Below are 12,500 nucleotides of genomic sequence, written 5' to 3' on the forward strand. Positions count from 1 at the left end.
GAAATTACCGCGGAACTGAAAAAAAAGGTTTGGCACGTTAACAAAAGAACACTAAGCGTGTTTCGCAACCTAAAGCAAACATAACAAGTTAGAAACAGTGTTTTCATTGGTTATTTCACAGGGAAGCAATAGTCTAGCGAAAGCTGCTCAAACTTTTCTTCAGAGCTCGAAATGTTGTTCTCAGGAGAATTGCATGGGCATTTCAAATGACATTACGACAACTCTCTGTTTAATGCAATCCTGAAGAAACTCTAAAACGGAGAAAGAATTTTTTGTTAATACTGTCCAAATAATAAAATACCAAACAAAAATAGGGAGAGTATCACGGTATTGCGCATGTTTTAGCCGAAACGAGTGTCATCATTTATGAGCTAATCGGAAGCGACGTTGTAATTCGCGCGGGAAATTTACACGTACGCGTAAAAAATTCTTGATTATTAAACAATCACTAATGAGCTAAGGACAGTCGACTTCGCAGATGACTGAACGAGAACTTTTCACGCGTACGTGTAAATTTCGCTTCCGATTGGCTTATAAACCGTGACATTCGCTACGGCTAGAACATGCGCAATTTCGTGATACTCTCTCTTTAAAAGGACTAGCATGTTGATGTCCCTGGACCAGTAGTTTTAGTCCTTTGAAAACTCTATCCTAGTTTGTTTTCGCAAAAATGGTACAACAATTGTAATTATCAAGTGAAGCTATGATCTTCGCAGTTATGAGAGCGATTTTTGCAATTGCGTAGAGAAGCCTGAAAAATTCAGGACTTCAACGGGGTTTGAACCCGTGACCTCGCGATTCCGGTGCGACGCTCTAACCAACTAAGCTATGAAGCCACTGACGTTGGGAGCTGGTCATTTGTGGGTTCTAATGGTCCCGTGAGGAATGAATCAAGGATGAAATGATATATGAAATGAATCATATATGAACTGCGGATATGAAATCAAGTGAAGATATGATCTTCGCAGTTATGAGAGTAATTTTTGCAATTGCGTAGAGAAGCCTGAAAAATTCAGGACTTCAACGGGGTTTGAACCCGTGACCTCGCGATTCCGGTGCGACGCTCTAACCAACTAAGCTATGAAGCCACTGACTTTGGGAGCTGGTCATTTGTGGGTTCTAATGGTCCCGTGAGGAATGAATCAAGGATGAAATGATATATGAAATGAATCATATATGAACTGCGGATATGAAATCAAGTGAAGATATGATCTTCGCAGTTATGAGAGTAATTTTTGCAATTGCGTAGAGAAGCCTGAAAATTCAGGCCTTCAACGGGGTTTGAACCCGTGACCTCGCGATTCCGGTGCGACGCTCTAACCAACTAAGCTATGAAGCCACCGACGGGGTTCAAACCCCTTTGAAGTCCTGAATTTTTCAGGCTACTCTACGCAATTGCAAAAATTGCTCTCATAACTGCGAAGATCATAGCTTCACTTGATTTTATATCCGCAGTTCACATATGTTTCATTTCATATACCATTTCATCATTAATTGTAATTATAGCAAAAAATGTGGAAAATTATGAATTGATGAATTTATCGCTGCTGACATGGGTATACTGAAGTGGAAAGACCCAACTTCCTGAAAATAATACGAAACTATGACCTCACTTCCGATTTCTGGTGGGAATGCTCCACCACTGTGCAGAAGATGGTTCAAGTTTTCTTGGCGTTTGATTTGACGTTGGCAAAAAAGAGTGTAAATTATTTAAAAGATAATCCCACTTTATGGATCCTCTCTGTAAACTAAGTTTAGGCAAAAAGACGTTCCGCATGCAGCGAATGCAAAAATGGAAAGACGGAATGACGTATCTTGATGGCGTCTGATGGTACGGGCGAGAGGACTGTTGTTGGTGATTGACGTTTGTAAGCGGAAGTCACCTGCAAAGTCATAGTAAGCTGACTTCCGGTCAGGTCGTCGAGACTTTAAGTCACCAAAGACAGTGGCCGCTTTCACACTAGAAGCCAAACAAATGTGAAAACGGGACGGACAAATTTAGACGGCTTAGTCGTCTGAAATTTGCTCGTCTAGGAAGACGATTTTTCGAAGATTTGTCCGTCCAGACGAACAAATCGACGTAAGTCCCACCTAAATTCACAAATTGACTAATTAACCACCGCGGAGAAATGGAACTAGCCTTGGAAGCGATGGTATATGGGAAGTTTTCAATATGACGGGAGGAAAGAAGGTTGGCGCGAAAGGTAAGGTAACCAAGCCGCACCTACTGCCAGTCTTCATGCGCTTAAACTTATCAACTTTGTCCGTCCATTATCCGTCTTTTCTGAATTTACGCCGGACAACACCAGCGGTCGTCTTGAATTCACATTGGCCGTTTTCACACTAGAGGAAGAAAAAATCGTCTCACATTTGTTGGTAGAATTTGAATTCCATATGCTGAAACGTTGTCTGTGTTTTAAAATTCATACTACCAGGAGAATGTGAGCACAAATCAGTACATGTTGAAATCCGCCATGTTGAAACTTCCCATAAAACCTCGCTCTGTTGCTAGTCCCATTTCCTCGCGGCGAGAAAATCAACCATTTGACCGTCTGATGTGAATTTATGTCGTACTGTCGTCGACTTGTTCGTCTCGACGGGCAAACCGTCTTGGAAAAATCGTCTCTCCAGACGGACAAATATCAGACGATTTGTTCGTCGAAAAAGTGGTTTGTCCCGTTTGTACATCAGTCGATTTGTTCGTCCTCTAGTGTGAAAACGGCCATTAGTCGACCAAACCACAGGCCGATTTGTTAGCCGTCTTGCGTGAAAACGGCCGGTCTTCATCAAGACTACACTCGTCCGGTTTTGCTTAGGCACAAGACAATCCTATTCTCTGAATCTAAACCAAAACTAAAAATTCACACTGTACCTGATATAAAAGCCGTGATGAGCATCTGGTGGATGTTCAGTCCACTTAAGGAAGACCTTGTCGAACTGAATACTTAGCTCAGTCACAGAGTTTGCTGGTAATGTCACAAGCAGTTCCAGGCTGTATGGCCTCAAACGATCCTTGGCTGGGGTCACGTGAATAATGTCTGCAGAAAAACAAGTCTTAAATCTCAATACAATGATTGCCAAGCATTTCTTCCATTTAGCAGAGCTTTCAGGTATTTAGACGATCCCTACATAACCTGCTTCAAATATGGCAGGGGGATGGGGTTGGGAGAATTTCGTTCAAGTGTGTAAATATCACATTCCTCTCATGACTTCGAGAGTCATGCCATTAGTTACGCATAACATCAGTAGCACTTAAGCTGCATAACATTCCTGACAACCAAATCAGATTATATCACAGAAGCCTTAGCAGGATGATGTGTCGGTATTAAATTTTTTGGCGGTTTTATTCAAAACGTGATGTCTGAGGTTTAAAAAAATTGGCCCAATTTTTCAAGTCTAAATCCATTTATACATATTCATCGTCTCCGTCTTCAGCCAGACATGAAAAAAAAATTCTTCCGCTGAACAAATATGGTTCGTGGTAAAAATGCTTTGGTCCGCATCGACATTTTTTTGGTCACTGATGCTACAATATCATGACACTGCCCCTTCAAGTAATACTCCGACTTTTAACCAGTCATTTATGATCCGATTGTAAAGGCACGAGAAAACAATGTTAACAAGATCTTCATCTTATCTTTTGGTAAAATAATGGAGCTTGAAATTAGCGAGCCCTACCACTTGGCCAACAATAGGCCTGCATAACACGGCGGCCATGTTGATTCCCGAGGGATTGAAAACCTTTGTTTTTGCATACCAAAACTCGTTCCCAAACATTTCAACTCGAGGCTCGGGGTACGAAATCTGGAAGACCTTAGACAGCAATGACCAGAACCAGGTTGCTGATCAGCGGTTTTCGTTAAAACAATGGTTTGCTGGGGGTGCTCAGTCTTGCGGGCTCAGAAAACCTGGCTGTGGTCATTGTCATTTAAAGTTTTTCACGAAATCTTTTGTCTATGGCTAATATGGCCGCCGCGCGAGTAAGGCCCATGGTGCGTGTACTGCTTGCAAAATACACGACTGAAACACACGATACTATAAGTAATACAGGCCTCCCAGCCACTTTTTGCAAAATCTGATAAGAAAAATATGCTGTTCAAGTTCAAAATATAAGAAAATTTAGGAATTTTCTGCCAAATATAGGCTCTTTATAGGAGCTAAAATAAATTTCATACAATGAATATAAAGCAAGAAACACACCTAATTTTCTGAGCTTTTAATGTGTTTAGTCAAACTTGGCGAGATAAAGATTTGGGGGCCACGGCTTTGGCTAAAAATAGAGGAGGATTTCTTGAAATATAGGCTCTTTATAAGATCCGATACAAATTATAGGATAAATAGGAAATATAGGAGGCCTGGGAGGCCTGGTACTTATACCAAGAATTGAATTGAGTCGTACCAGGTTTGATGTCTTTACCAGCACTCTTGATGGTTAAGGTATGAAGAAAGATCCTAAGGAACCATGGGAAAGTAGCAAAATACACCACTGGCAGGGGATCCGTGGGTTGTCGATTGTACAGTAGAGACGTGATACCGCCTTTTTCCTCACCATATCCTAAAAATACACCAGGGAAAATTGTTCCTGCGACAATATATATATCTTTCGGCCAGTCAAAGAGGAGCTCCTCAATTATTATTTATTTATGTTTTGTTTTCAGATATTTTTATAACTAGTCTGCTTCCCGTACGACCAGTCCGGCCTGCTCACAACTACTATTTTCTCATGTTCTCTCTTTCTCTTTTGCCCCTTTTTCATCAACACTATTCAGACAATTTCTCGTGCTCGTACTTGACCTTTCTTCCGCTGTTCATCACTATTATTTCGTCTCGTTATTCGGGTTCCCGTTCTCTTTCCCGTTGTTGTCACTGATATTTCGCCTGTTTTCCCGTGCTCTTAGTCGCTCACTTTCAAGTTGAGCATCGGTTACTCGTCGACTGTGTTACGTACTGTGCTTGCTACACGCAGTAGGTATCATTTGGAACTTTTAATACCCGGATGCAAGCACATGTTTTTTTAACTTAATAAACGCTTTAATGGCTTCCAGTTGAGTTGTGTTTATCTAGTTGTTTTCTCCTGATTAAGTCTTGCTGTGGAACACCACAAAACGTTACAGCCTGCTTACTGGTTCTTTCTCTTGTTTCCTCGTTGTACGTCACATTAAAAAAAATACTTAGCATTTCAGTTTTCGACCGTCTTCAAAATGTTTGCTTGTTTTACTACAACGCAGTGTAGTACGCTGGCCATGCAACTTTCCACCAAAAACGTGGGTTCCAGCAGTACGACATTCCGCGTATTGGCTTAGATGAATACGTACGGACGGACGGTCGTACGATGACGGCATAACCAAAACCAAAATTTCTCGCATCGATAGGTTACCATATTTTCTTAACAACGCTGTTCCGCGTCGGAGGGCGGAGCTCTGCTATAATATGCTAACTTTGTGAAACCCGTTTAAGGGCCACAAGTAATGGAAAACGTGACAACTAACAAATGCCAAGAGCTCAAGGTTCCTGGGAATAACATCGTGATTCGTCACTAAATGAGGGGCTACAGAATTACTGTAGCAATACTTTGGTAAACTTTTGGTGGAACGTTCACTCACAATTTGCATTTCCGTGTCACATTTATGAGAAACTTGGAATAATTCTAAATCCTATGTTTTATCCTAGTTGGCTTCATAAGATAAGGCTCTCTCTAACCATAAAATTTGCCTCTGGTAAAAGCTATAACCAATGAGTAAAAATCTCTTTGTTCTTCATTAAGGCAACAACAACAAAAAGAAGGTTACTATGATATATACCTTTTATATGCTGTAAGAATCTGGCACTTTCTTTATCTGATTTTCCTTAATTTGCAGGCAACAAATGCATGCTTTCATATATTACCGTGAATTTAAATACTCATTCAGTGCATACTCACCAGTTAAAAATCTCTGAGCGTAAAGCGGAGGAGGAATTCCTGGTGGATAAAACAAATTGAAGTATTTCGAAAGTCACGAAGCTTTTTGGGCCTTTTTTGGGTGTTCCAATAATTTTCCTTCTTTATCTTAAATACACAGGCCCTTTAAGTCATCAAACTCCACAATCACTTTACTTTTTGTCACCTTGAAAGCATGTTAACAGACCAGCATATGAAAACAAGTGAATAGCGGTTTAGTAAATGGCTTTTCAGGCCAAAAGGATTTGAATTCGGGACTATCGAGAAACTGGTGTCCGAGGCCTCAAAGCATCAAAAGTGCTAAAATGTAATACGTGAATAATATTGCAACCCACTCATTTGGAAAATTTGGTCTTTTAAGATGTTTTCAAGAGGCCCATATTTTTGTTCGGTTAGTGAAACCCCTGCGCCTCCTAATACACTCTATTGTCCGAAAAGACAAGATGTTTACTTCTTTGAAGTCTGAAAAAACCCCTAACACACAGCTCTTCAAAGAGAGAAGACGGCCAATAAGTTTTGGCAAGGTAAGCAGACAAACTAGCACTCATTTAATATATCAAACACGCTAAATACATGTAACAGCAAAAAAAATAGTACTCTATACAAATGTTGACATCACGTTTGCCAAGCCAAAGTAACAAACGTATAACCTTTTCCCACTACTTACTTTGACTGGGTCTTTTCTTCCATCTAAACACTACATTTAGAGATGGATCACTAGGGTTTACCAGACCTATTATAAAATAAGAAATGACTTCCAGTCACAAAAAGGAATGTTGTATCTCAGTACTAAAGGAAGTACACATATGTCTGAAGCAAATTCCTCTTGATTCACATTACCTTCACAATACGTTTTCTTCAGTTAAAAGTAATGTTTAAAAACATATCCATGGACATGAACGTTCAATGCTAACATTAAATAAGTGGCTTAAGATATCAATTTCCCCCCCCCCCCCCCCTCTCCTCCCTTACATATCACCCAAGAATTCTTTGCTTCACCTTGACTTTTTAAATGTGCTACAACACAACTGCTGTTTAGAATGCAAACAATTGAAATAACACAAACACATCTGTGGCATTTTGGTCACCAACTTGTTATGTCAGCAGAGTCCCATTCAGTTAGAAACCGTTACTAAAACTTAAGAAATTCCTTGTAACACACCTTTCCTGAAATAATGAACATGATCACAAATGTTCTCTCCTCAGCAATGCTCAGTGTCATTCGAATGTTTGTAGTATCTTAATATATTGTTGAGTAGACTGTTTTGTGAGGTTTTCTTCTTCTTTTTTGTGTTGCTCACCCAAAGGCAGACAGGGGGTCGTTGCTACTCTTGTTATTGAATACTTTGTCTTACTGTAATACTCATTTTTTTATCATTATTATAAACGTTATCACTTTATATATTAACGAAAGAGAGAAGTGATCCTGTATATATTAACGAAAGAGAGAAGTGATCCTGTTATTTAGAACTTCGTACTCTAAGGCGAGGTACATAAAAATCGAACAATTTCCGAGAACTACATGTTTATCGATGCTGTAAGGCATGTAAGAAACATCCGTAAGTGAAAGAAACATCCTTGCGACGGTTCGTTTTCCAAACGCGACAGCTGCTCGCAAACGGATGTCATCGTTGATTCTGCCGAAATACATGTAGTTCGTAGTCGTGTATTAAATACTAGAACAATTTTTACTGGTCAAAATTAGAAAAACCATAAACTAGTTAATGAGACAGATGCACACATGCATATGCGCTGTTATAAACGCAATTATAGCAATTGCGTAGAGAAGCCTGAAAATTTCAGGACTTCAACGGGGTTTGAACCCGTGACCTCGCATGTGACCCCCCCCGAAGCCACTGACGTTGGGAGCTGGTCATTTGTGGGTTGTAATGTTCCCGTGATGAGGCTGGAGGCTGGAGCGGAGATACTGCCGGCCACATGGGTAACGGGTCCAGGAAGGAATTGATTTCCAGCCAGACTTTGGCTTTCTCCAAGACACCTGACTCAGATTTGTGACAAATTTAATATTGTCAAAAACCCTTTTTCAAAAAAAAATCTTTTGAAATATTGTCAAATGGTTCATGTACAAAAAAAGAATAATGAAAAAGAAAACAATCAATCAGAAAAAAGATTGGTAGTGTGTTGCGCATGTGTGTAGCTATAGTGTACGTGCGTTTTTCTGTGTGTTTGTGTGTGTAAGGTATGTGTCCTCCCGATCCAATTATTGTAATCTATTAATGTAAATTGGCACAAATTACCCTTTTATATATTTAATTATATCCAATGTAAATTGTTTTGTAATGATATAAGGGTAGAATAAAAGTTGTTGTTGTTGTTGTTGCTACAGTAGAGCGCTTTTCAGAGGAGTGTCGTAAAACCAAAACCAAAGTAATTACTTAATGGCTAATCAAAAAGGACGGAGACAATCCAGTAATCAAATCAAAACTTGAAGTAATTACACTTAGCAGACACAAACCGCGGGAAAATGTGCACGCGGGAATCAAGATTGGTTTTGGTTTCACTTGTGATTGGTTGAAAAAGTGGCGCGGGAACTTTGAACCAATCACTGGGTGAAGTAATGCAAAACCAAAGTAATTAGCTAATTACTTTCGACACTCAATTGAAAACCACTCTGAGACTGTTTTCACTTACGCACAACTGAGTGGCCTCACAGTTCAGTTGGTAGAGCATTGCACTGGCACCGCAGAGGTCACGGGTTCGAATCCCATTGGAGCCACATGAAAGAATCAGGTGTCTATAAGAGAAAATTGCTTAAATTGTCTAGGGAAGTGCGAGGATCGTTTCACTCATTCGTTCACTTACTCTGTTGTTTGAGATCATACACAGCCAAGTGTTGTTGATGATCTGGGGTCAATTGTCTTGTTATAACTGAGAATGCTGGAGATAAGGTGAACAAAGAGCCACTCTGTTTGGATAAAATAATAATAATTTTTGATCAGCATGGTCATGAATAATTGCATGCCGTTTGAAAATATGGATTTTTGATTAGAGACAAAGGTACACATGAGAAAAAATAGATGCGTTCCTCAGAAAACCCCTAGAGTAATCTTAAGGATGGTGGCTACTGTTGTTATTGCGCATACGTTCTGCGCATCTCAAGATACTCGGGTTTCCCATCAGTGATGCTTACTAATTCAGGAATGTTTTTGCACGGTTTAAAACTATCCAGAGAAAGTAGATCTCAGTAAGAACTCTTGGTATCCAAAAAGAAAATTTGGGGTAACCATGTATTTTTGAGAGATAATTAAGCTTCAACGTGAGAAAGACCGCCATACATTGCTTTGTATTTTAAAGCTCTTTACAAATATTATTCATGAATTATCTTTGAAAAATGCATGATTACCCTCAAATTTCTTTTTGGATTCCAATAACACATGTTACGATCTACATTTCCTGCATAATCATACACCAGGGCAAAAATACCTTTAAATTAGTAGGCACCATCTTTTAACCTATCACCTATTGACAAAGTTGTGGTATGTGTACATGTGAGTCACAGTCAACTTTCAAAGCAATGTACAGCACACATACATGTAACTTTCAGAATTTGTTTCGTCACATTGAGACAACTCTTAGTTTCTTCAACAAAATACTGCAAAATATTTTTGGCAATGGATTTGAAGCGCATATAGTTTAGCCAGTGCTACATCACTATGGACCTCACCCTACAAAGCTGCACATTTTTGTACATCAATTTTGTAGAAAGGCTACTAGTTTGGATGTTCTGAGCTGTATAAGGAGAGACTCTTGTAAACTAAGCCATTAAGGAAACATTTCACTGAACCTGAATCCTTTCCATCTCTTTCAACTAATGCCACAGTGTGACATTTGAGTCCACAAAAATGCAAGAGAATCTTCACCTTTATACCTGGTCTAATGTCCTAATTGTTGTTTGAAAAAACAACAGTGTTTATTCATTCATCACACTTAAAACCCATTAAATATGTATTTACTGATTGCATTAAAAATGTACTGCCCACATTCTGTGCATGGCCAAGGAATTAACCTACCAGCATCAAAATCAACTCCCAGATAAATACATCTGGCTGTAGTACATGCTGTTCTCCAAGATTAAATATGGAATGTAAGGTGGCTTCTGATGGTGATTTACATGCTTTAAACCCAATCTCATTAAGCTGCACCTTTGAATTAAGTTTCCCCAAGGAGGGTTGCAAGGGCAGCCAATAATAATTATAGTCATTACTATAATGACTTGCATGAGATCCCCTGACCCCCCCCCCCCCCACCCCCCTACCCAAACCTACCAAACTCCAGAGAGGAGGAGGTCATTCTTTCACTACACCCAGGAGTGCAGTAATCCTAAACTGAACTTTGTGGGGGATGATGTTGAAGACATGCCCAAGCCTTATGGCTTTAGGGATGATGGTTATCACGAAGATTAAAATAAGATTTACACTCTGTAAGCACCGGTAGTGAGACACACCTTATTACCACTGATATCGACATAAACTTTGCTGGTTGTTGCAAGAGGGCAAGATGACTTGATAGATCTACCAAACAACTTCTTTAAGGACCAATCTGAAAAGTGAAAGAGTCTTTTGTAAAGAATTGATTCCTTCTGGTAACACATAAAAATAGTTATTATGTCATAAACAATGCAATGAAATAGAATGGAATCAATATCATTGACCTAGGGCAAAGCAGTGTGATCTTCTAAGACTAGCACGCACCCCAATTTAAAACAAAGAAATAGTATTTTAAAAAACACTCAGCTATCAGGGCTCGAAATTGCGACTAAAATATCTGGAGAAGTCGCAAATTTGCCACTTGTTGTCACCTTCGCTCTTTCGAAACTAAAGGGTTAGCAGTTGCCACTTTGCTGCAGCTACTTTTGCTAATATAAATAAATAAATGACAAAATTATTTTGTTTCTCACTATGAATTTTCTCTGAAGATAGCATAATTATTGTAGAGTAATTTAGTTGCGATGTTACGTGCACAGATCCATTCCTTTGATCATTCGCCATTTTCAGCGGCTTCTTTACACACAAGTATTGCGGGCTCATATTTTTTTGGCTAAAATGAGGACAACACAATGCAGCACGGCGATTTTGTGACTAAAATTTGCGAAATTGCGATTAAATTTTCGTATCTTATCGCAAAATGCAACTGGATGTTTTCGTCGAGCCCTGAGCTATGACAATATTATTTTAATGTGGTTTTGAGATGCCAAATACTGCATTATATTGATGGTGTTGGGAGAATATATCTACTTGTGTTGGGCTCCATTGCTTTGCAACTCCCCCCAATGTGAGAATATACATGTATTTTCTCCAAACTAGCTGCCAATAAAATCTGGTATAGACCATATTCATAAATGGTGGTCACTAAATTATTATTTTTGTCTTCATGCTAATGAGACCGACTAGCCTCACTCATATTTCTTTTGTACTTTTTTATGCAAACAAGGCTAGTTGGTCTTAGTAGCGGAAGGACAAAGGAATAATTTACTGGCCGCCATTTAATTTATAAATACGGTCTATGGGCATCTCAAAATCATAATTAGTTTATAGTTTATTATTCAGATATATACATTTAATATAATCTTTGTACAAAAAGGTCAACCCTTGGAACACTGTTTTCTAGCCACTTAGCATTTTTTGATCCTCACCAAATGTCGATCCTCCTCTTAATAGAGGATCAAGCACCAAAGACAATGACTGAACCAGCTCAACTGAGAAGTGTGAACAGCTCGGGTCCTAAAATTAGACCAGTCAAAAAGTTAATTCCGACCAAAAGTTCAAAATTTTAAGGTTGGTTTAAATTAAGTTCCTTAAATTTACTGCAACTATATGCATGCATACCATAAGTCAATGCAAATTTATGAAAACCACCTACTTTGAAAAATGATTAATTTTATTTACCCTGCAAACAGGACGGAGATGAACTCCCAAAGAATGATAATTCACGCTGTAAAGCAGCAATGAATGGAACAATGTAGTAAGCCCTGCCTGCAAACAAAATCATACACCACCCAAATAAGATAATGGAATTTACTCTAAAAGTGCAAATGAATGAAGTTAATATAAATATTTTGATTTCTAGGATTACTGCCTGTTCTACTCTATGTGTTCTATAAAAAATTAGAACAATTTACAGTATTTAAAGTGCTACTGCTTCTTCTTTTTCTTTGGATTTCAAAACTATGTTAACTAAACACTAAATTACCCAAGTTTTAAGCCTGATAACAAAGATGATCAAACAGTAGCCAACAATGTGACATTAGTGTTCTTAAAGTCCTGGAGGAGTGCAAATGAACCAGTTTATTTTTTCAACACATTTTTGTAGTCTGTAGAGAAAGGGTAAAAAACTCAAAGGCAAAATCAGGAATTTTTTCTATTCCATCACTTGAGATATGTCTCACAAATGAATGCTGATTTAAATAAATTTCTCCCCTTATCCATGTACTCAACTTCTCATAATATGTGTCTTGAAATACAGGCAATCACCCTAGGCCTCAAGTTAAAAGAAAACAATCCTAAATACTAACAACCCTTAACAACAACTTTCTTATTACCAC

The 12,500-nt window shown here is 38.7% G+C and overlaps 1 protein-coding gene across 1 annotated transcript in view; it reads right to left on the reverse strand.

Moving 5' to 3' along the window:
- The window catches only part of LOC137995959 (GPI transamidase component PIG-T-like), a 21,347-nt gene that overhangs the window by 955 nt on the left and 7,892 nt on the right, over positions 1–12,500 (reverse strand). Inside the window, exons 4-12 of the mRNA XM_068841403.1 lie at positions 11,845–11,931; positions 11,592–11,679; positions 10,404–10,498; positions 8,762–8,864; positions 6,606–6,671; positions 5,921–5,959; positions 4,400–4,555; positions 2,873–3,038; positions 1–15 (exon numbers count right to left, since the gene is read on the reverse strand). The exon at positions 1–15 is cut by the window's left edge and continues 66 nt beyond it. Coding sequence (XP_068697504.1) covers positions 1–15; positions 2,873–3,038; positions 4,400–4,555; positions 5,921–5,959; positions 6,606–6,671; positions 8,762–8,864; positions 10,404–10,498; positions 11,592–11,679; positions 11,845–11,931 — 815 coding nt within the window. The remainder of the gene's footprint in view (positions 16–2,872; positions 3,039–4,399; positions 4,556–5,920; positions 5,960–6,605; positions 6,672–8,761; positions 8,865–10,403; positions 10,499–11,591; positions 11,680–11,844; positions 11,932–12,500) is intronic.

Source organism: Montipora foliosa, chromosome 1 (assembly GCF_036669935.1).
Source record: "Montipora foliosa isolate CH-2021 chromosome 1, ASM3666993v2, whole genome shotgun sequence".
Taxonomy (NCBI): domain Eukaryota; kingdom Metazoa; phylum Cnidaria; class Anthozoa; order Scleractinia; family Acroporidae; genus Montipora; species Montipora foliosa.